The 24,752-nt window shown below is 39.2% G+C and overlaps 1 protein-coding gene across 5 annotated transcripts in view; it reads left to right on the plus strand.

The window, feature by feature from the left end:
- Sorcs1 (sortilin related VPS10 domain containing receptor 1) overlaps positions 1 to 24,752 on the plus strand; it is a 484,666-nt gene that overhangs the window by 422,772 nt on the left and 37,142 nt on the right. For all 5 annotated transcript variants that reach the window (XM_074078345.1, XM_074078344.1, XM_074078347.1 and 2 more), the window contains exons 19-21: positions 12,232 to 12,418; positions 18,892 to 19,025; positions 21,287 to 21,410. In XM_074078345.1, coding sequence (XP_073934446.1) covers positions 12,232 to 12,418; positions 18,892 to 19,025; positions 21,287 to 21,410 — 445 coding nt within the window. The remainder of the gene's footprint in view (positions 1 to 12,231; positions 12,419 to 18,891; positions 19,026 to 21,286; positions 21,411 to 24,752) is intronic.

The following is a 24,752-nucleotide window of genomic DNA, read 5'->3' on the forward strand; positions in this document are numbered from 1 at the left end:
GTCTGACTCTTATCCCATACCTAGTACCAAGATTTATGACAAGACGAATATTTATGTCATGCCTTTGATGCCTGAAAAACAGTAAGTCTTCTGGGAACCAAAGGGACTCTGAGGATCCTTCAACCTTCAGATATGATATTACCAGTTATGATTACTGCAGAAGTAAGCAAAAGATTTGCATCCCAAAGTTGATATTTTTCACTGCACAGAAGTTTGGGCCTCTGTCATACAGTTGATTCAGGGTTCAACTTTTCCCTCTATGGAATAGGTGGAGCTATTGACTGATGCACCCCTCTTTTGTCCTCCATTACTTGAGTACAGATCTTCCATTTAGTGCATGAAGAGAAGCACTGAAGAGTTGAGGAACTGCTGCCTTCCCAAATATATGTGCTAATTTATTTGTTCTTTATCAAATATTTTGCTGAGCATCAATTTTATATCACATATTTTTCCTTCATGAGTAGACTTACTTTAGTTTTTCAGAGTACATGATTTGAGTAGGATCTTTGTTATATTGAGTTTTACATAAAAATCCAACATAAAGTAGAAAATACTAAAAACCAGAACAAAAATATAATTTATTGCATTTTATTGTAATCATATTTTTGGCATCTCATCATAAACTAAGAATATCATTAAGGTAAAAAGTGTGTTACTTCTGGTTGCAACTTAAGCATCTCTGCTCAGCATGCCTAACATATATTGGTGGCAAAGTAGCTTAATAAACATAAGTGGATTTGGATAGGCTTCCCCTAGGAGAGTAGAGATAAAGCCCAAACATGAAAGGAAAAGACTCTTAAAATTTAAATACCATCCAAAACACATTAAAGTCTTCATCTGAGCACTAAATCTCTTCCTTTATCCTCTACTAGTACATGTCCTAATTCTAACATAAGAACATCAATGAAAACATTGCTAAAACCAGAGAAAGAAGAGAACTTCTGACTGATAGAAGAAACTCAAAGGCATCATGGACTGATGCTAACTTGTAATTTCATGCACAATAGTATGTATCAAATCCAAAAATCAACAGATTTGACATCTGTTAGAAATGAAATCCCATTCTTGAAAATAACATATGAATTCACCCTCAAAATCTAGGTGACAAAATGACACTGTAACACAATTCCAAAAACCCCACAACTTGGTTCACCTGGAATGTTACTAAGAGGACTAAATAACTATATTGAGGCTAATGAAAAATTCCACTGGTGGCTGCCTGATCCCTGCTGTTTTTAGGATTCTCTGAATATAGGATAAGAGAAACCTTCATTAGAAGCAACAAGACAATGTAGCAGTCCTGTTTCCATATGAGACTCATTGTGGCATTACCAAGAATACTTACACCCACACACATATACATACACATCCATCCCTACACCCCACAAACATACCATTGCATTTATGCATTATTGTTTCCTTAAGAACAAAGAACTGAAACCAGTAACCAAGAGAGGAATGGAAAAATCCAAGAATTTATGTCTAAAAAGCCAAACATGTTCCAACTTTGCCTGAATATTAAGAAGCCAATCAAAAGTGTTTTGTACTGAGACCCAAGTGTGCAATGAGAGGTGACATCTCTGTTTAAAGACTCACTCAAATGGATGTCCTGTGAACCACTAACGAGCAACTAATAACCCTATAGACTTTCCACACTATCGTTCAGCTTTTCACAGAAACTCCATGCAAGAGCCAGCAGGCATAGGATGACGGTGAAAGACCTAATCAGTCTTAAGAATGCAGAAAGACTGATGTGGAAGACATTCATTTGAGAGAACTGCTAGCCAAAAGTAGTGACTGCATGTTACAGAAGATAATTAAATCTGTTTTAAACAGATGTAAGAATAAAGAGATGCCATTCTCTGCATATTTTAAGACTTTAAAATTAAATCTGAGACAAGAGACTAAAATTAAAACTTTTCTCTGTATCTCATTGTTTTAATACTTCAGTTTACATACAAAGACTGAACTTAATAAGGAAAATACATGGTTATAACTTTTGTGAGCTTTAACTCTGGAACTTGAGGGCTGGGCCCTCATTAGATAGATTTATATCATCTTTAATTTCCAACACTTTGAAAGACTTAGGGGGGCATAAAAGTACCCACATGTAATAACATTTCCTAAATATCAAGGGGTGCTGCCAGCTATCAGATGATAGAGAAGATGACCTTGATAAAACTTTCTGTGAGACTCCATTGTTTGAATTCATGACAGAATTTGATCCACTTTTCATCTGGAGGAAAGCCTATTTGGAGCCTTTAGAAGTAGCACAAAGAGTTAGCAGGCACTGTCAAGTTGGGGCAGGTATCAGATTCTAAGCCAGCTTAGTTCTGTCATAGAAGCCTCAGCTGTTTTCTCCTTCCACACAAAGGAGTGGGAGCTGATTTCAGTGAGCCATGAGATTTGAGACTTTCTCATGTATTATTCCTTAGTCCATTCAACTTTATTCTCTTTGACTCTAACAAGATAATTGAGCCACTCACTTCTTTTCCCTTGATGTTTAAGGTTGAAAGGGAAAGAGGAAAAGAGGTGGGAAATATGGGTTGTCTTTAGCTAGAGACCTAGTGTCTGAAGTTCAGGCTGGTTAGCAACTCTTTCTCCTCTTGAAAGTATAGACCACTTTCTTTTGGGTATTGATCTTTTTTAGGGCATAAGAGGAAATGTTAGCTAAGAATGTGAGTCTGCCTTGATAGGCAAAGAGAGATGCCTGACCCATTATTGAGAACTCCATTTCGGTGAGCATCCCTGGGACTGGAGTCATGAAAGTCTTGGGTTTACATTTTTTAGTCTCCTATCCTGCTTGCTTGAGGCCAAACCATACCAACATCCCACTACATCCACATGAGTGACAACCATTCAAGGACCAGGACTTCACCATACCATGGAATCCTTGCCTTCAAATAACTTCCTCAGGCTTCTGACTTTCTGGTTTACCATTTGTTATCCCATGCTTCTGCCTCAGCACCCAGTCCTCATCTCAATCCACCACTGATGTGAAATGGAAAATCTCTACCATGTGGCAGCAGCACTTGAAATGAACTTTATTATCTTTACCTAGAGTTGAGATTCCTCCAACAGCCAGAAAGGATATTGGAGTATGTATAGATGGCTATTCAGTAACTCAAATGTCAAGAAAAATAGAACAATCACAGTTTACCTGAAGTAGAAATGACAATGAGGACCACTGGTTCTACCTATTTTTAATTTACAGGTAAAGACACTGAGACTTTAAATGCACAATGTAAGGATGTGAAGGTGATCAGGCTGTAACATCTATCAACCCAAGGATTGCCAGAATTGACTTGACTGATTTGGCTAGCTAGGCAGGTTTCCTTTTCCTCCAACATTGCTATGTGTGCATCCCTCCCAAAGATGCATGCTCTATTTAAGAGGATGACTTTCCTCAGTAGAGGAGGATCATTCTTTGTCAAAGGTATAGGAGTAGTTACCTTCCCCTTCTAAAGCCTCCAAACAAGCTCTCAATTACACAGTTTATTTTAAGGAGAATTTAATAGGTCACCTAACTTCCAAATTACTACCTTTCACAGGGTAGCACCCCGTAGTCCTCTTTAAACTCACTTTAGTTCACAGTGGTCTAATAATTTGGAAAGGGGATGAAGCAACTCCAAGTAAAGAAATCACATATTCATTTAGTAGCAAGTATTGTGTAACTTGGTTAAATCCATCAAATGATACTAAGTATAAAAAATTGAAAGCTATTTAAAAATGTTAATAGCAAAATGCTAAAACAACATGATTCTAGAGCTACTGTGTTTGTGGTTGTGTGTGTGAGTGTGTTGCAGTCTCGCTGATTAAAATGGTATTCATCAATCTGTTAGCAATGTAATTTCTGAGTAGTAAATTTATGTGCAATTTTAATTTTTCATTATTATATATATTTCCAATTTCTCCAATGAACATAGCTTGCCTTCTCTCTTTTTCTTCTTCTTTCTTTTAATAAAGTTAACATACTTCTTTTACATATTTTACTAGTAGGAAAAACTAGTTGCACAGGTTTATTCCTGAAGGAATCTTCCTACAACTCATTTTTTTAAAATGTAATTTTGTTCTTATTCCATAGCTGAATATTTTACTTTATGAGGGATCTTAAAAAGTCATTCAAAAACATTTATCAGATTTATGTCATTTGATAATCCCATCTTTTTCCTGCCAAAGCTTGCTGAGGTAATGCTTAAAACCACCATGTACTGGTAATAATACAGGAAAAGTCCTTAATCATCTAAATCTGTGGTTTATAGCCATCTATCTGCTTATATAAGCCAGGTGTTCCTCCTGCCCTGTGTGCTCTGTTCTACAGTATACCAGACTCCCAAGTTCAGAAGGTACAAAAGGAAATTTGGAAAGTTGTTCAGCCAAACATATGGTGCTATGCGCATTTGCAAGTGAAGGATTAAAGTATCTTGTGAGGTTTCTATTGGTGGTTCTCACTCTGTGCATTAGATCTATAAATATTTATGTTTAGTTAGGGAAATCCCAAGCATCAGAGACCTTAAAGAAGGCCTGGAAAGCTGGTTATTTTATTCTGTCCAATGATTTGGTGGTCCATATTCTCTCTGCCACCCTTGGTGTTGACAGACCTCAGTTTTTTGATGAAATCACAAAATCCTATGCACTGTATTCCTCATTGTGTAACTGTTCATCCTCCAAGTCAGACTACTCAAGTTCATAGTTTACATTGCTTGAGGAGATGCTCTGAATGTCTGTACGTTAAGAGAGACACCTGTGCTTTAGAGAATGATCTCTGAACAAACAAGGGTAGGAAGCTGACTATATTCTGCAGTTATGCAGGTATCTAGAAATTTTAGAGTTCTCCAGAGCTCAGGTTTGAAACTGAAGAGAAGTCAGCAGGGCAGGATTCAAGTCAGATCTGCTAGGCACATTCCCCCCCTGCTGACCTGGTGAAGCAACTGCAGCTGCTTTCAGTTATAGAGCACCTCTTGAAAGGAAAACCAGAGAGGACAGAAAACTTGCTTAGGAACAGAAGATAAGGCAGGTGGTACTGCCTATCATATATTGGTTTATTCCCTGCAAGAAGGGCTCAGTTTACCATTATAAAATTCTCACAGAAATTTCCAGCACAGTTACTGCAGTATCTTCATCGTTACAATATCTCATTCTTTGTCAAACACTCACACTGCCAGAGGCCCCTCAAAAATAGGCTTTTCAGCTTCCATATTTGTTTGTTTGTTTTCTAAGCGTAGCTTGGTATGTTACACTTAGATCTTCTTACATCACTATTTTCTGAAGAATTAGACCCATGCTAATGTGGGTTTTAGTTCGTAACTGATTCTGTTTTGTGCTGCAGTAACAGTGACTGAGCCAGGATGATTTATTCTTTACACTTCTGGAGTCTGGGAAGTTTAAGATCAAGATGCTTACATTTGGTGACAGTCTTCTTGGTGCATCATCTCGTGGTGGAAGTGAGGCAGGCAAGAGCACATGTCCACGCTACGAGACATGACCCCCTACGAGTTCTGCAGTAACTGACCAGATCCTGTGATAATGGTATTAATCCATTCCTGAGGTGAAGACCCCACCTGTTGATGGTGTTGAATTAAAGATTAACTTTCCAACACAGCAGTTAGTGAAAACTTATCAAAACTCTCTGGTTTTAAATATGAGTGAGACCATTCTTCCCCACCCCTCTGAAAGTGGAACAGTTTGGGCGTCTTCTGTGAAGGAGTAGTAAAAGCGTTGGGCTTGGATTTAAAAAGAGCTGGGTTCAAACTAGTTTTGTGATTTTAGGGAAATTTGTACAGTTCTGAGTGTTGAAGATAATAAGATAATGCACTGACAGCTATTGATATTATTTCTGGCACAGAAAACCTCCAAGAAATATCTCTCTTCTCCTTTATTGACTACAGGGTAGGTTCTAGTACAGTCCTATGTGCAAACTAATGTTATGTGTAAGTCACATGCCAGAGTTCACTCTTACTGAATAAGCAGAGTGTTGGTAGCCCTTCTCTCTATGCACTCATTCTGATGGTTAGTTAAATGTTTTTTAAAGTCCAGGACATGTTGTACCATGGCTACCTCCTTTCCCACTTCTCAAGGCCTCATTCAGCTAAGTTTGTTTACCTAGAGTAGGTATGCCAAGCAATGGTGGGTCTCTCCATCTTCCCTAAATATCCCCAGCCATAAGATGAAAGGGCTGAAATATCTGAATTTTTTCGTTTACCTCACTCAGTGCTTTTTACTGACTTTTGTTTTAATTTGTGGCTAAATCAATAGGTATCCCAAACCAAAGTTGATTGTGTCCCATCACCAATCAACATATCCTTTACCTTCTGGTTATTTATGATATGTTTAAGCAATATTTAAATACATATGGATATTAATAGTAGAGAAACAACAATGTGTTCAGTCCTGCTGATATTGTCCTTTCTTCCTGCCTCATGCTACTCCCGTGGTTATCAATATTAACAGCCTGGTTATATCTGTCAGCATCAGTCTCTATTCTCACCAATACACACAGACTTAGACTGTATAGTCTGTTTGGCTGTCATTTATTTTAAATAAAACTGGGTTATACTAGTTATTTTTCTACAATGTGTTGTCTATTGGATGGCTCTTTAAACTCCTTTCTAAGACCAAAATTGGTGAAGTCTGAATCAGGCCCATAGTAGACCTTGGCATGGCTTCCTCTAATGTAGGAGCCTGGCTTCTGTCCGCAGTGGGTCTGATTCTCTCAGGGGCATCTCAGTGTCTCCCTTCTGGATTAGGTTGTCAGTGTTGAGTTACCGTGGCATTTGTTTTCCCATTCTTCTGTGAGTCCCTGTTACAGTAACTGATGGGTTCACACACCTTTCATTGCTCAGGTTAATCTTGGCTTCATTGTGGCCATTTGATAGATTTGTTTTTCAATTACAGAAGTCAGTGAAGCTCTTGGAGAATCCCCTGTGCATCCCATGTGGCTTTTGTGCCTTTCTCAGGCATTTATTTAGAGCTTTTTTTCTCAGTTCTGTGACTATATTAAGACATGTGACTAAAGGACAATAGATCTGAAGAATCTTGTGTTGTCAGCCTGGGTTTGGTTACAGAAATGATAACTTTTGCTTTCTTAAAGTAACTCGATTATACATGAGACTTCCATGAGTACTGACTACAAATACCAAACATTTCTTATATTCTGCACCTTCTTTTTGGCTTAAATGTCATACTGCTTCACCAAAGGGCAGATGGAAGATGTTGGAGGATGGAGTTCGTGGCAATTCATCTTTAATTAGAAGCATCTAAGTTAAAATGTTGACAGAGGAGAAAATAAACTCAAATTCAGTTATAGAGTCAAGCAAGAAAAGAAAGTAAGTTCTTATCTTTGTTACTGCCTTTCTCTCGTTCTGAAAGATACAAACAACTTCCAACTAAAGAAACTCAATGAGGACTGAACTAGATGTATAAGTTAAACTACAAATTTATTTACTTTTGCAAGTCTGTAGCTGTGTGATTTTAGCTCTCTTATGTTGCCTCTCTGGTACCAGTTTTTCTCATATACCAAATAGACATCATACCTGATCTTCCTGTCACCTAAGTGTCTTCACAGTAATATAAGAACTATTTTGATGAGCACATGCATTAGAAATGCATAATATTAGGGCTGACAGAGTGGCTCATATGGTAGAGCTCCTGCCTAGCAAGTGTGAGGACTAGAGTTTAAGCCCCAGTGCTGCCAAGAAAAAAAAAGGTAACAATTCAGGAAGATCTGGAGCCCTGAGTTCAAGCCCCAGTACTACCAAAAAAAAATGTGTAATATTCAAATTGTGCTGAACAAAAAATAATTATCTGCCAACATTTTGTTAGGCATCTAAGATACAACCATTTACAAAACACATCCCAGTCCTTAGGAGTTTACATAAACTAATGTAGTATCTCCAGCAACTTATTTTTCTAGAGCAGGTAACTAATCTTGACTGCTTGTACCATGGAACATCTGTTATTTGTTATGTTCCAGTGTAGTTCTTCTGTTTCCAGTTTAGCACCCTGAACTTAGAATCCTAAACAATCCCAGTAAAACGTTGTAATTGCATTACATCTGAGTGAGAATAGCATTAGCTTGAGCTGTATTGTATTCAACTTTAGATGAGTCTAATTAAAAAAAAAACACCCTAACATTCAGCATTCTGAAACAGAGGGTCTCAACCTTTGGTCAGCCCCAAATCAGCTGTGGTCCTTCCGGGACTGCAACATGACTGAGCATCCTCCCCAGGGGCCCCGAAACATGTGGGTCTTGCATGGTAGTTGGGCATCAGCATTAAAATAATTCTATAAATGCTGAGATAAAAAGCTCAAAATAGCTGATTTCACAAGCAATAAGCTATTAGAGTTAATTTTCACACAGAGGCACATTTATTTTTCTGTTGTAGCTTTTGTCAGTCTACAATCACCTACCTGGATTTATCCCTTCATTAGCTTCCCTGAAAGCATACATTTCATTCATCCCCCATACAGTAATCAGAGTGATCGTTTTGAATTGAAAACATCACCACATCATCTTCCCAAAAAGTACTGCTTAACACATGTTAATGACAATCCATTGCTTTTTAGAAGAAAGATCAAAATTAATAACTTGGCCCATGAGTCCTAAAAGCCTCTTCTCCTCTCTCATTTTATATGCCCTTGTTATCACTTTTTCTCTCTCCTATCTTGTTTACTTCTTCAACTGTACTTTCTGCCACAGAGCTTCTGCACATTTGTTTCCCTCTGTTCCTGTCACTGGACTCTGTTATTTCCACCTTGTTTATGCTTCTCCTTCATCTGGTTAATTTGTTTTCTTTCTTTCAGGGCCTTCTCAGATCAGACATCAGTTCTTCTGGGAAGCCTTCCTTGATGTACCCAATCAAATTAGCTTCCCAGCTCCCCTATTGTACAAGCCTTAAAGACTGTGTGCCTCTCCTTCATATCACCTTCTGTAATAAGTTTTAAATTATTTGTATGACTATTCAAAGTGCAACTATTTCGTTAGTGATCCATAAGCAAACAGAAGCTCAGACTATATTTGTTGTTAGTTGGGTTATTACTTACTTACTTACTTACTTGTATTTTCCTATTTGATGCTTAATATCAAATAGACACCCAATAACTACCTGCCAGTTGATTGAATGAATAAATGATTAATGAATGATCCAATAGGGCAAGCATGCCAACACAAGTGAGAATCTAGAAGTTGGGCTGTCATCACTTTGCTCTGCTTCTTTTTCTCTGCATTCTTGCCTCAGAAGTAACTGAACTTACGGAAGCCAGAAGCTGATGAGCCCCAAAATCATCAGTTACAGGGGTGTTAGGTTTACCACTCACCTAAGAGTTGCTGCAGGCAATGCTTGGGGTCCAGTTTGTTCTACTTGAGTGGGCAAAACAACAGTAGTGATGTAATCTACTGCCTTCATAGTCAGACACAGCACTTTGAAATTTGAATCTGCAATGCAAAGTTCAAGCCCATAGAGGCCTGTCATGTGAGAGGTTCTAGGGACTGCATATTTGATTGGAATATACCATACCTTTTGCCTTCAGGGGCTCTCAGGTGTGTGACATATATGCTAAAACCTGGCTTTATAATGGGAGCCTTACTAAAGCATGAGTCCAAACACTGAGTCACTCCCTTTTATTGCCTATCACATGCATAGAGAGCATAGTCAAGAGTAGAAAATTAAGAGTGCTCTCAAACCAAAAGATAACATGATACCTCGAAAGAACTTGGGAGGGGGTTTATGTAACTGACAAGAAGTCTAAATCCAGACACAAAGGGAAATGGTGAACACCAGACAGAAAGGAGGAGGCAAGGTAGATTCAAGCAATAGCAGCTAATGTTTTCCTCTTCCCAGTTGAGTGGCTGCTGTCTCTCAATGGCAGTCAGAGCGGTGTTGGCTGAAGATGTGAAACTTGCCTGAGTCCCCTTGCAAATGATGGTCTCTGCCTAATGCCCACTCTGTCCCCATAAAATATCTTAAACCTATCTACTCCTCTTTTCTTCTGTCTCCAGTGGAGTATCCTGCTTGTTTTATGGCATGGATCACTGCATTTATGCCTGTTTTCCTCTGAGACTTGTTTCAAAAAACGGGTTCTTCCCCACGGTCTATGCAAGGGGTTGACTTCCCATCAACTTCTTGGAAAAGCCAGAAAACCTGAAAGTGAAAATCCACAGGAAACAGAATGAGACAACACATTGGTTGTCCAAATGAAGGACAAGTTATCAAAATCAGTTGACATTTTTATTTATTAGAGAAGGGAATTCAGTTAATTGCACAATGTCTGAGTTTTTGGGTATTTGTTTTCCACCCTAGGAGATATTTTTGCCTATGTGCTTGCTGAGAGCTCCACCAGGTTCTTACTAAGAATCGGCAGCTGTGCTCACTCCCCTGTACACACACCCACACAAACACACAGTGCTTGTCTGGGCATAGATCAGAGGAGCAGGTCACCTAGATTCATGGGATTTGAACTGCTTTTCCTTTTCCTGTGAATTAATCTTTTAAATGTCAGCATTTTAAACTTGGCCTTTTCAAAAAATATGATACCATATAAACCTTACTTAATCGAAAACACATTTCTAGTTCAAAGGTTTTTTGGGGTTTTTTTCACCTGAAAATGGGAAAGGCTATTTAAAAAACAAACAAACAAAAAGCTTGTTAAAGGATGGACTGTGTGAGAGGGAAACTTGATTTAGATTTCGCCAATTGCGTCCAAGCAACTTTGTTCCTTGACAATCTAAACATTCCAAAGGCCATTTCTCTTGTTTACACGTCTAAGATTTTATAATACAGACTTTATCTTGTTCTGCCTACTCACAGGAAACTTAGAATCATACAATTCCAATCCTGCTTTAAGAGAACATTGTAGGTCTTTCACAGCTACATTTTTGGGGGATTGGTGGGTAGTTCCTGGGGTTTGGACTCAGGGCTTCGTACATGCAAGGCAGGGGCTCTACTGCTTGAACCATACCTCCAACTCCTTTTGCCCTGGCTGTTTTAGAAATGGGTTCTCACTTTTTGACTAGGCTGGCCTGGATGTGAGTCTCCCTGTCTTACATTCTCTCTATTGCTGGAGGGCCACCATGCCCATCTTTTTTTCTATTGATGTAAGGTCTTGCAAACTTTTTTCCCTTGGAGGGCCTGGAACTGTGATCCTCCTGATCTCAGCCTCCAGCATAGCTAGGATGACAAGAGTGGGCCACTGCACTTGTTTGAGTGGGGTCTCAACTCAAACTATTGTTTGAGATGGGGTCTCATGAACTTTTTATTTGCCTAGGCTGCCCTTAAACCATGATCCTCCATCTCAGCCTCCCAAGTAGCTAAGATTACAGGTAAGAGCCACCAGCTCTAGCTAGCTTCATTGTTCTTACAGTCATTTATGTTTGTATAGAATTTTAGAGATGACTAATTGCTTGCCTGTTTTTATAGCAACACTTTGAATTAAGATGACATGGTATTATTACGCCCATTTCAAAGATTTGGTACCTGAGGCCAAATGAGGATGAATGACTTGCATAAAGCCATCCAGTTTGTTACTGGAACACACTAGGATTCAAGTTCCTTCAATGCTTTACCCATAGTGCTAACTTCCATCTGTAATGAATGAGCTGGAAGTTTAGAGAAATGGGTTAGGATCCCAGGTCTGCAGCTAATTAGCTGTGCTAACCTTAACAAATAATGAAACCTTTCTAGACTTCAAGTTCCTCCTCTATAGGAACTTAGTCCTTTCTCTGGACTAAGATTCTATGAAGATTCTTTGATTGTGAGAAATACTGAAATATAAAGGAATTAACCACTATAATCATAATGATAATAGTGCTTAACTCCATGTCTTATCAGGTGTTAGGTATGGTGTGTTTCTTGCTTCTTTCAACATGGTTAGGGAACCAGAGATAAAGAAGATGATTCAGGTGTCTTGAAGACACTGGAAGACCATGTCAGGTAGGCTAAACATTTAAAGCCTTTTATTCATGTGGGTAATAAGACTGTTAACAAACCCTTCAAAGGAACTGAAGATCAAATTGAAGCTGATGACAAAACACTGAAAATTTGGGAGTTGGTGCATTCTAATTTGGAGAGTATTCATCTTAGCAAACTCCTGCTTGCCAAAGAGTGTCATGGGGATTTTGTCAAAACAGACATATGCTCCCAGCTCTAGGAAGGATGCAGGGACCAGGAGAGGCTCCAGATCTCTAGGTAGGAGCAGCCAAACACTGACTCTTTCTGATGTTGGGCTGTTTTTCAGGGTGATGTGCAGCGGACACTCATCCAAGTGGACTTTGGCGATGGCATTGCAGTGTCGTACGTCAACCTCAGCTCCATGGAAGATGGGATCAAACACGTGTATCAGAATGTGGGCATTTTCCGAGTGACCGTGCAGGTGGACAACAGTCTGGGGTCTGACAGCGCCGTCCTGTACTTACATGTAACTTGTATGTTATTACTGTTGTTGGCTTATGACATATCGTAAATATTGTATCCCTTAAAAATCTAATCCAGTATTTCCTATCTAGCAGAAATACAGTAGATATTTTTTAGCAAAAGGGGAAGGGGAAATAAGACAGTGAGAGACAACAAAGGAGAGAAGAAAATCAGCAACTGGGATTTGAACAATCTTACACTATGCATTGCTTCACGTTGTTCTCATTACCCCTACATGCCTCTTCCAGGCATCTCAGGTATATAACACTTGAGTCTGGAGGCTGGGTTCAAGCAATTTGCAGAGCACTGTTAGGCAGAAGCATGAATTTGACTTTGTTTTCTTTTTTTGTCCAAAAGTGGTTAAAAGAAATGCACATGCACAGCTTAATCAAAGTAGCACAAGTAAAGGAAATTCTTAGATATTTTTCTTAGAAAATTATTTCTATGTTCCCATGTTAGGTCTTGCTATCAATAATCCTTGTTGATATTGTCTCACTTTAAAAACTAGATCATATGTGGATGATTTGGCATTTGAGAGAAGGTTGTATAGAAAGAAAGAGTGCAAATAACATTAAAGGAGGTACACTAGAAAACAGTTCCAAGAGATGCTGAAGCTTTTCCCTCTTTGAGGAATCTCACAGTGTGGGTAAATATGGTGAGGTAATAATAACCTCTAAGTTGTGCTTGTTAAACTGAGTGTCAAAAATGTGATAGCTACAAGGGTTTCTGGGACTTACTTTGGTTGCTAGGAAAATAGTTTACTTGAAAATGAAACTAAGTCCTTTATGAATGGCTTTGTTCATATGATAAATTCTAGGCCAAGCATATGAAGGTTGGGAATTACTCCATGTCTTTCCCATGCACCTTGCCCATTGAAGAAACTTGAGTACAGAAAGTACCAACTAGAACATTTTTTAAAAGCTTCTGTAGTCCAGTGAAAAGACAAGACTGTTTAGGGATGCTCAAGTTGTGTTGTATCAAGAATTCCTAACATATTAGTCATTCTTGATCTTTGTCTGCTTTACTCTCATGACTGAGATGCTCTGAAGAAACACATACTCCATTCTTTGAATCTAAACAGTGAGGCATGATTTCTAGTTTGCCAACTCAATCTCCCTTTTTGGGTATAATTTCTTCAGCACTTGCTGTATATGCCGGCCAGGCTTTGCACTAAACATGCTCTTTGTGTATATTATCAAAATTCTCAAAAAATCCTATGAAGTTGGAAAAGTTAAAAACCCTACTTCACAATGCTTTGGACAGCTAAAGTAAGTGAGTTGAAGTGTCAGGCTTATTACCAGTGTAATCGGACTCCACACTCAGATGTGCCTGTCTCAGCAATTCTAGCTCTTGATGTAAATACTAACCTTAGAGATCAAGGGTGACCTGGGGTAGAGGAACTCAGTCTCCATCAGCATTTACTCTGCCTGCACATCTTTGTAACACATTCAGAAGAAACATGAGCATTTAGGTTAGAAGTAGTGTCCTTGCTATTGAACTACGTAAGTTCAAGACACATTGCAGTCCATGACTGCCACCCATAAGCTGTTGTGTAGTCTAAGATATCATAAATAACCTTCTATCTATCAATATTTAGGGCAAAAAAAGTGATAATATCATGGGAACAACCTTGAAATCTTTTAAAAAAATCACAACCATTAATAATCAGTAGCAAGACAATTTGCAACATGTTTGCTGAGAATGGTTGTCTGTCTAACACTGTCATTTCCCACAACTGAATTTGTGGGGGAGATTTTGCCTAAAGAGCCACTCCCCTTAGGATTTATAACTGTTTTCCATATCTGATGTGTTTAGTATACATCTGTTATACCCCAACCACATGTAAATATGGATTTAAAATTCCATAGCAACTTCTGGTCTAAATGAATTTTCTATTGAGTCTTCCATGGCTCAACCTCCTTGTCACCCTGTGGGCTCTTCCTCATTCCTACAAGTGATCATATCCCTCTCAGGGTTCATGACATCACTCTAAGAACTCTTCCAGGTATATTAATCCTGGGAAGGAAATCTTGAGCCTCTGCTCAAGATTAAGGACCACTAAAGCCCATGACTTCTAAAAGAAATGAGTTTCTTTGTTCTTATGCAATTTTCTTATCTATTCAGCCTAATGGATTTGGTAAAATATTTGACCTTAAACTTAGTGGGAAATAATTTGTAATGGAATACTTATGTTCTAACTTTAATCTTTTAGAGTCATCTTGTGGATTTGCTAGATAAGTATGTGGAATAAGTAGAATCCTCTCTTAGCCTGGCATCTAAGACAACAATTAGCTCTTTTGCACTAATTTTATTAAAGCAGAATCCTGTTTTAAGCTGTTAGCTCACATTCATCAAAACTCCATGCCATTAGAGTCTCAGCAAATTATGACATGGTTGTTCAAAGCTCCTCTCCTGAAGGACCCATGTACTTTCCTGTATACATAAACTCACTTTGCTTATTTTTCCATTGCACCATAATAGATCACTTATGCCCCTTCTTTCCAATGGAGAAAACAATGATTGGATAAGCATTATGATTTTTGTATCATTTTACACTAAGAAGAATCTAGAATAAGAGCAACACTGAGTCACACTCCCAAACATACTTAGAGGGTGTCATGAATGACTTGGGATACATAACTGACAGGATATATAAGTGGAGGATTGGCTTACTTTCTAGAAGGGAAAAAACACTGGACAAATTCAGGTATTCTAATCCAGTTCAGATCCTGGGTAAGTCACTCCACTCCCTGAACCTAAATTTTCTCTTCTGTCAAAGGGATGCATGTCTTGTACCCTAAGATCCCATGAAGCAAACTATGAACACCCTGACAAGTAGTAAGATTAGGTTTTCCCATCATCAAAAAATAGCATATGCATTTGGACTAATGGATTATGAAGTAGAGGAGAATTAGTGGCATTCTTAGCTTGCCAAGCTTCCCCTCTGCTCCTTTCTGGGCCTCTTTGTATTGGGGCTGTCCCAGAAAACCCACTATTTGTCTTACATATACATTCCCTTCACTCTTCAGTACAGAAAGGTGATTTGAGTCCAAATCAGAGGTTTTTCAATAAGGCTTTGCAAAGGTCATCAGAAACAAATGGAGCTGATGCTCCTGCTAGCTCCAGGAGTGGGCTAGCAGCTCTTGCAGGGCGTCTGGATAATCTGTTGAAGCCTGACAGTTGGAAATTCCTTGGGAACTGCATTCACTGTAGTCTGCTACTTTGCAAACTAATGAGACACATGGTGCAGCCAGCATTGCCTTCAGCTGGATGGGGCACAGAATTCAGAAGGCAGGCAGATTTCTACTCAGAAAGCTGCCCTATCACAGCCACCTTACACGAACAAATGTCACTGAAGAGACTGCAAATTTGCAGAATAATAGGTGAAAAAAGAGGTGGATGTTCTGGCCCTTCCTAGACACATCTTCTTAATTACTCCCCTATATAGGAGCAATTTACAAGTATTAAAGTGATCTGTGTAACTTGGAAAACCATGTGGCTTTGCAACTTTCCATACCATCATTATGCTGATCAGCAAACATCAGACCAGAGTTTTGTGTGGCTTAGTAATCCACATGCTCCAGAATTAAATGTATTATTATAGGTCCTGTCTCAGACAGATGCCTGGAAATAGGGCATCATCGTGTGCTCTGAACAGTTCATATGATTCTTAAGCAAACTGAAGTTTGAGGAGCGCTGTTTTAGGATCTCTGCCTTATAATTTGAATCACCTTTACTTCTGGCTTTTTCCAGAGAAATAGCAATATAGTATAATATATCCGCAATATTTAATTTAGGTGCTCAGAATTCTCAAGAGCATAATGTTGAAGGCAGGACGGAGAAGTCAGTAAACACACACACACACACACACACACGCAAAGACAGTGTCCAGTCTTACTGATGTCTGCTGTTCCCTGCAGCATGGGAAGGCTGTACAAGACAAGAGAAGGGAAATCCAATTCACAAAAGCATCTCCCAGGTTCTCTGAGTCAAGTTGCCAAGATTCATACGGAGTGATACAGCGCCACCTGCTGTCCCTCTTGTGCATTGCAGGCACTTGTGTGAGCCGCATCTGCTGGTTTATTAAGCTCTCTGCTTAGAGCAGCCAGTTGGGAGTCTCCTGCAGCTTGATTTTCAGCCTGTGGCCCCTTTAGTGTAGGCTGAACCCTCTGTTAAGAACAAAGATGCTTAAAGGAGAGAATTCTGGGCAGCAGGAGCTAGGTATTTTACACCTATGAAGATAAATTTTGTATCTTTATACAGGTACAATGTATACAAGGATAAACTCACACAACACATATATACATGTTTCAGGCACTGTAAGAGTAAAATGCTATGTGTCCTCAATACTTTTCAGACCTCCATGGCTCACTCTTTCTCTCCATTTCTTTACTGCAGACATTTTAGCTTTCTTGCCATTCATCTAACAGGGCTGGTACACTTCTTTCTCAAAATCTTTGCACGGGCTACCCTCACCCTGGACCATTCAAAAGAGATATTTGTTGCAGACTTTCACCAGCTTGCTATATATTTTTTTCTTTTATTATTCATATGTGCATACAAGGCAGGGGTCATTTCTCCCCCCTGCCCCCACCCCCTCCCTTACCACCCACTCTGCCCCCTCCCTCTCCCCCCTACCCCCTCAATACCCAGCAGAAACTATTTTGCCCTTATCTCTAATTTTGTTGTAGAGAGAGTATAAGCAATAATAGGAAGGAACAAGGGTTTTTGCTGGTTGAGATAAGGATAGCTATACAGGGCATTGACTCACATTGATTTCCTGTGTGTGTGTGTTACCTTCTAGGTTAATTCTTTTTCATCTCACCTTTTCTCTAGTTCCTGGTCCCCTTTTCCTATTGGCCTCAGTTGCTTTTAAGGTATCTGCTTTAGTTTCTCTGCGTTAAGGGCAACAAATGCTAACTAATTTTTTAGGTGTCTTACCTATCCTCACCCCTCCCTTGTGTGCTCTCACTTTTATCATGTGCTCAAAGTCCAATCCCATTGTTGTGTTTGCCCTTGATCTAATGTCCACATATGAGGGAGAACATATGATTTTTGGTCTTTTTGGGCCAGGCTAACCTCACTCAGAATGATGTTCTCCAATTCCATCCATTTACCAGCGAATGATAACATTTTGTTCTTCTTCATGGCTGCATAAAATTCCATTGTGTATAGATACCACATTTTCTTAATCTATCCGTCAGTGGTGGGGCATCTTGGCTGTTTCCATAACTTGGCTATTGTGAATAGTGCCGCAGTAAACATGGGTGTGCAGGTGCCTCTGGAGTAACCTGTGTCACAGTCTTTTGGGTATATCCCCAGGAGTGGTATTGCTGGATCATATGGTAGATCAATGTTTAGCTTTTTAAGTAGCCTCCAAATTTCTTTCCAGAACACTCTGTCTCTTAACCCTGATTTATGTGTTCAATACTTTTTTTCCATAAAAGTACCAAAAGTCCAGTAAGTATAGGTGTCCCTAGCATCTAAAATAATATCCAACACCTAGTAGCACTCAGAAACTACATAATGAATGAATAACCATAACACACCAATGATTCCATTTTTGTTATTGATATAATCATAAGTAGACATTGTCTTTCCTCTTATGGTCTGAATTGAAAAAAAATCATATATGAAAGAGACAAAGATAAGGAATTCCTAGGGACTGAAACTAGGACTTCTATCATAGCATATCTAGTTCTATCTTCTAGCTGATTCATTTAACTCAGATAAGGGAAGTCAGAGACAGTGTCACAAAGGAGAAGATGCTGGATATGAGATCTGAAGACTGACAGGTACCATGAGACAAGTGTAGAAAGAAAGGTCCCAGATAGGTGACAGCATAGCCTGAAGTGAAAAGCTGTGTGATAGGTGGAGGGCAAGAGTTGTACAGTAAGTGGAACCAAAAGCAAAGTGTATTTCCCAATGTCTGGAACATGTTTGCACAAAGCTCTCTCTCCAGTCATGTGCATCTCTGTCCTGGACAAGCTTAGGCCAACCCCCAATACAGGATGTATGTTCCATGGTTACCTAGCCAGGTGGCTTTACACTCACGTGCAGATACAACCATTTATAAATATGCATATCTTTAAATGCAATAAATAGTAAATAATAATCACTTGTGGAATGGTTTGGTGATTTGTCCCCCCTCACCTGCAACATGAATTCTATGAGGCCTTCAAGATCCTCATTTATCACCAAGGATTAAATCTCTTGGAAATTTGCATCTCCCTGGGAAATCATATGTCGGTTCATTTAAGGGCTTCATAAATTACTTGTAAAAAACATAATTAACTATCAGTGGAAGAATTACAGGATGGAAACTTTGGGGGAGAAGGAGGCAATGTATTCGTTTCTCCAAAGTGCAGAACGTGGCTGAGATGTTTGGAGGCTTCAAAAGGGCGCATATGTGTTCTTTCAGCGGGGAAGGTAGAGCCAAGGAAGCCCTTCTCTCTCTATGGCCCCTCTCTCTCTTGTGTCTCAGGTCCTCTGGAGCACGTGCATCTGTCTCTTCCCTTTGTCACCACAAAAAACAAAGAGGTCAACGCTACCGCAGTACTGTGGCCCAGCCAAGTGGGCACCCTCACATATGTGTGGTGGTATGGAAACAACACAGAGGTGAGTTGGCCTTCTGTGTGGCCCCCAGGGACGAAAGCTTAGCTCATGCTGGCTGGAAAAAAAAACAAAATGAAATGAGGAACTCAAGAGCCCAGGGGTAACCCTAGCTTCAGGGAGTGTAACCTCTCCCTCACTTTCTCCCTCTCCTTCTCCTCATCTTTGCTTTTCTCTATTTGTGTTCTCTACTTTGACCTTTAGCAACTGTGGCTTAGCAGAAAAGTTGAGCTCTTTCCCTATAGTTCTAACAGAAGTCCTGGAATTGAGTCTTCCTGACCTAGCCTTGATCACAATGTCAGAGATGGAGAGGGAACTGCTGAAGTCACCCTTCTTGGAATCACATGAACAAGAGAAGGGAGGAAGTGGTTACAAAAAAAAAAAGAGAGAGACAAAGGGATACTGGACAGACTAAAGCAATCTGTATCTATTCCAACTGACATCCCTGCCCCAGTTCCACATGTGTATGCCCAAACATACACACACACACACACACACACACACACACACACACACACACACACACACACACACACACACATTGGTCTCTCCTTACCCTAAATTAGATATGATCATTTCTTTAGGTCAATACCTTTTATGTTTCCCCAAATATTACCTATGCTTCAAGTTTAACAATTTTTTTTTTTTTTGGTGGTACTGGGGTTTGAACTAAGGGCCTCACACTTGCTAGGTAGGCACTCTACCATTTGAGCCACTCCACCAGCCAGGTTTAACAATTTTTTTAAATGAATGGAGGCCTGAAATCTCATTTAGTCTAAGGCCTTTGTGCTGTAGATGAGAAAAATGAAGATGGTGCAACAGAAGTAACTTCTCCAATCTCTCTTAGAGGCGAAATCCAAGGCCTTTCAGTCCCTATGTTATGTTTTCTCTACTGCACACCAGGCTGCACTGTATGCTTCAGTTTCCAACTCACTCCGTTCTCAGAAGGTAAAATGCTTCCAAATGTCAGGTAGGCAGTAGGACTAAAGCTTCCCTCCCCAAAGTATGCAGGATGAACTTCTCTGGACTGGAAAGCTACATCTTCTCCCATAAGTTGCTTTCACTTAGTGACTTTGCTCCTCCAGTGCACTGCATCTCACTATAATATGACACTTTTGTATTCTGAAGCTGAATTTTGGCTTTAACTGGAGACACAGTTTTGCACATGTAGGGGAAAGAAACCTCTCCTGCACCTAGGCCTGCTGCAAGTCTGACAATAGAGGCTCTCACCTCCACTGCTGACACAACTGAAACCATGCATACAAATCCAGCCTGTGTGGGGCACACTATACACAGTAGCAGAGGAGAAATCCATGTTCTCTGCCTGCAAGCTAGTACTAGGTGGTGAAAGTACTAAACAGGTTTCTTCTGTGCATCTATTGTTTGTTTGTTTTTTCCTTTAAAAATAAAAATTTCACCAGTCCCTATTGAGAAGCCTAATTATGCAGAACTTCAGCCTTTCCTCTTCCATACAGGGAATTAAATGAATTTTGATTTTAAAATTAATTAAGAAAAGATGGGAAGGAAATATTCCTGCAGAGTGAGTTGAGGGAAGTCAGTTGGGCAATATTTTTTTCTTATAGGACCACAGCATCTGATTTTATTACAAACACTACCCCTCCAACACTGTTTATCTTTTCTTTCTTTTTTTTTTTGTTTGATACCTCAAACCACAAGCCAATTAGTGTTTCTTTTTATAACAGCTACTTCAGGAAACTATTGACAGTACTTTTCAGAAGAAGCCAACCCTCAAGGCCACTCCTGTTTAATTTGCATTCAGTTTTGTGTCCAGGTTTGCTGTGTGCCATTGTAATTTTGTATAAATTGTACACCCTATAGAAGAACCTTTGGTAGTTTATAGATTTTCACTAGCTGTTGTTAAATTTGGATTAACATGAGTCCACTGTTCTCCTTTGAATCAGGTGGTTCTTTGGATTAAAGGATCTATTTGAAATGAGGAGGTTATGCAAAAGGGAGACATGTATCCTACAAACATGCAAGACCCACCAGACCTATTTATTTCCCCAAACCTGAATCAGAATGATGAATCAGATTCTTAAGGAATGGGCAGAATAATTTAGGGTCATTGCTGCAATAGCCAGCTTCCTTTCTAGCATAGACTTCAGCTGCTAGAAAATTCCATTGTGGTGAAGCAGGAAGAGCCTCCCTCTGCTGAGCTATTGAGGAACTGATGACTCAGAGCTGTCAGCCATCTCAACTGTTAACTACAAGGCTTTCTTCTCATCCTGGGCCTTTATTTGTTTTAGCCCTTGATCACCTTAGAAGGAAGCATATCATTCAAGTTCACTTCTGAAGGAATGAATACCATCACAGTGCAGGTCTCGGCTGGGAATGCCATCCTACAAGACACAAAGACCATCGCTGTGTATGGTGAGTGCCTATTTTGCTGATCCATCATCTTTTTTTTTATTATTGTTTTATTATTCATATGTGCATACAACGCTTGGGTCATTTCTCCTCCCTGCCCCCACCCCCTCCCTTACCACCCACTCCGCCCTCTCCCTCTGCCCCCCACCCTCTCAATACCCAGCAGAAACTATTTTGCCCTTATCTCTAATTTTGTTAAAGAGAGGGTATAAGCAATAATAGGAAGGAACAGGTGTTTTTGCTAGTTGAGATAAGGATAGCTATACAGGGCATTGACTCACATTGATTTCCTGTGCATGTGTGTTACCTTCTAGGTTAATTCTTTTTGATCTAACCTTTTCTCTAGTTCCTGGTCCCCTTTTCCTATTGGCCTCAGTTGCTTTTAAGGTATCTGCTTTAGTTTCTCTGCGTTAAGGGCAACAAATGCTAGCTAATTTTTTAGATGTCTTACCTATCCTCACCCCTCCCTTGTGTGCTCTCGCTTTTATCATGTGCTCAAAGTCCAATCCCATTGTTGTGTTTGCCCTTGATCTAATGTCCACATATGAGGGAGAACATACGATTTTTGGTCACATTCCCACCAACAGTGTAAGAGGGTTCCTTTTTCCCCACATCCTCGCCAACACCTATTGTTGGTGGTGTTGCTAATGATGGCTATTCTAACAGGGGTGAGGTGGAATCTTAGTGTGGTTTTAATTTGCATTTCCTTTATTGCTAGAGATGGTGAACATTTTTTCATGTGTTTTTTAGCCATTTGAATTTCTTCTTTTGAGAAAGTTCTGTTTAGTTCACTTGCCTATTTCTTTATTGGTTCATTAGTTTTGGGAGAATTTAGATTTTTAAGTTCCCTATATATTCTGGTTATCAGTCCTTTGTCTAATGTGTAGCTGGCAAATATTTTCTCCCACTCTGTGGGTGTTCTTTTCAGTTTAGAGACCACACCTGGTGCTCAGATGAAGTTATCTGGTACTGTGGTACTAGAGGTCATCCTGGCTTATGACCCTCACATAAACAATAATGGGCAGTAGCTAAGGAAGAATTGAGCCAAGTCTAGTCCCTTCCTTTAAAGAAATGTGATTCCCCAGCAAAACAGTCACAGAACCCTGAAATGGTTTGTTTTGTTTGGTTTGGTTACTAGGGATTAAACCCAGGGCCTTGTGCATGCAAGAACTCTACTACTTGAGCTATACCCCAGCCCTGGTTTGTCTTTTTGAAGTCAGTCTGGTTCATGTAGAGTGAATATTTCTCACACATCTTAAGTAGGGTAAGCTTGATTTCATTATGAATAAGGCTGACTCATTCCACTTGGGATTTTGGAAATATTTGAGTAGATAAAACCAATTATAAAAAATGGCTAATCTTGAGGGTTTTTTTTAAAAAGTGTAACTTGAAGGGAAATATTCATTATGTGAATTATCTCTTCCACAAATCTATATTTTTAAAAACTTACCCAAAACAGCTTGTACTAGACTAAAAGCTATATTGGGTATCAGTTTGAACAAATGGCTGTACAAAATACTTTGTGATCAACTTGGGAAATTGAATATTGGTGGAGTACTACTAGGAATGAAAATTTACTAAAATAGAAAGGTGGGATCATTGCTAGAAAATGGGATAGAAAAAACAGTTTATACAGACTGATCCCATTTTGGTAAATTTTTTTCTACATAAAAAGCTATTCAGATGGGTATGAACTAAGTATTACCAGCAGATGGTAAAAATGTAAGTGTTTATTATTAATATGGAAATGGTACATATGTATCATGGGAAATTAAAATTTGAAAAACAGGAATTTAAAATTAGATTGGGAAAGTTTATGCAGTATAGAAGGAAAGAACCAGAAAGTAAGAGAAATAACAGGAGAATGAGAAAGTTGTTAACTTTTATTCCAAACAACATTAGTTATCCCAATTTCAGAATTAATTGACTCTGATGAGATAGTTTATGTTTAGAATTTCCTGTGGGATAACAGGGTCTGTTTTTCATTCTTCATCTTGTCAACTTGCCTTCCAAAACCAGAGAATAATTTTTAAACAACTTTGACCATGTCTAAGGACCAAACAGGGCTAAGAATACTGTTCTATGTGTGACTGGCTCTGTGTCAGATTTCACAATTTACTTCTTCCTCTTCCCTCGTAAAGAGGGTTGAGCAGCCCAAATAGGAACAAGAAGTAACCAGGGCAGTTAGTTCTCTAACTAGGTACATTCAGCGAGGTGACCACTAACTACCTTGCCACACAGGGACCGTGAATAGTAGAGAAAGCTTTTGCTTTTCTTTTCTTCCCCACCTCTTTTCTATGTGCTTGAAATGCATTGAATCTTCATAGCAATCCTAAAATAAGGCAGGTGACACTAGTAAATGGTTTTGGTGGTATTGAGGATTGAATTTAGTACTTTGTGCTTGCTAGGCAATCACTTTACCACTTGAGTCACATCTCTAGTCCTTTTCTCTTCCTTCCTTCCTTCCTTCCTTTCTTCCTTCCTTCCTTCCTTCTTTACTTCCTTCCTTCCTTCCTTTTTTCTTTCCTTCCTTCCTTCCTTCCTTCTTTCCTTACTTTTTATTTCAGATAGGGTCTTCTGCTTTTGCCCAGGTCAACCTTGGACTATAATTTTTCTACCTCTACCTCCAGAGTAGCTTGGATTTACCATGCCTGGAAATATTTTTTCACAGATGTAAATAACTTGCCCCAGCTGGTAAGTGGTAGAGATGGGGTTCCAACCCAGCCCATCAGCCCCAGAGTCTGTGATCTGAAATTAACTTGACTCTCGTTTCTTATCCACTGGATACTCTTTTCCCTCCTGGATGTATTCATCTACCTTCCTTCTGGTTCTTATAAGTTGCCTGACCTGTCCTCTTGTCTAAGTGTATGGGTGACCTCTTCATTGGAATCACAGAGAGAACAGTAAGTCTGGAACGTTTTTGGGCTTTTCTGGTCCAGCCCCTCATTTTACAGATACAATATTGTGACTCAGACATGGAAAATTACTGGCTAAAAATCACTCTGCTATTTAGTGATGGATCCAGTAATAGCAATGATGGTAGTGATAATAACTAACATTGATGGAGTCTTTACTAAAACCAGCATTTTTTTCCAATCACTTGATACATGCAATCTGCTTTATTGAATCCTCTCAACAGATTTATGAGAAAAATTCTATAGCTTTCTCTTTTACAGATGAGAAAACATGAGGTAAGTATAATGAACAGAAAGCAAAAATTCTGACTCCAGAAGAATGTTTCTATGCACCTGTACCTATTGCTCTTTATTCTTCTTGGTGATATTTTTTCTGATTTTTGAGACAAATTTTTTATATAAAAATTCTAGTTATACATCCCAGGCTAAC

Source organism: Castor canadensis, chromosome 7 (genome assembly GCF_047511655.1).
Source record: "Castor canadensis chromosome 7, mCasCan1.hap1v2, whole genome shotgun sequence".
In the NCBI taxonomy this organism is placed as follows: domain Eukaryota; kingdom Metazoa; phylum Chordata; class Mammalia; order Rodentia; family Castoridae; genus Castor; species Castor canadensis.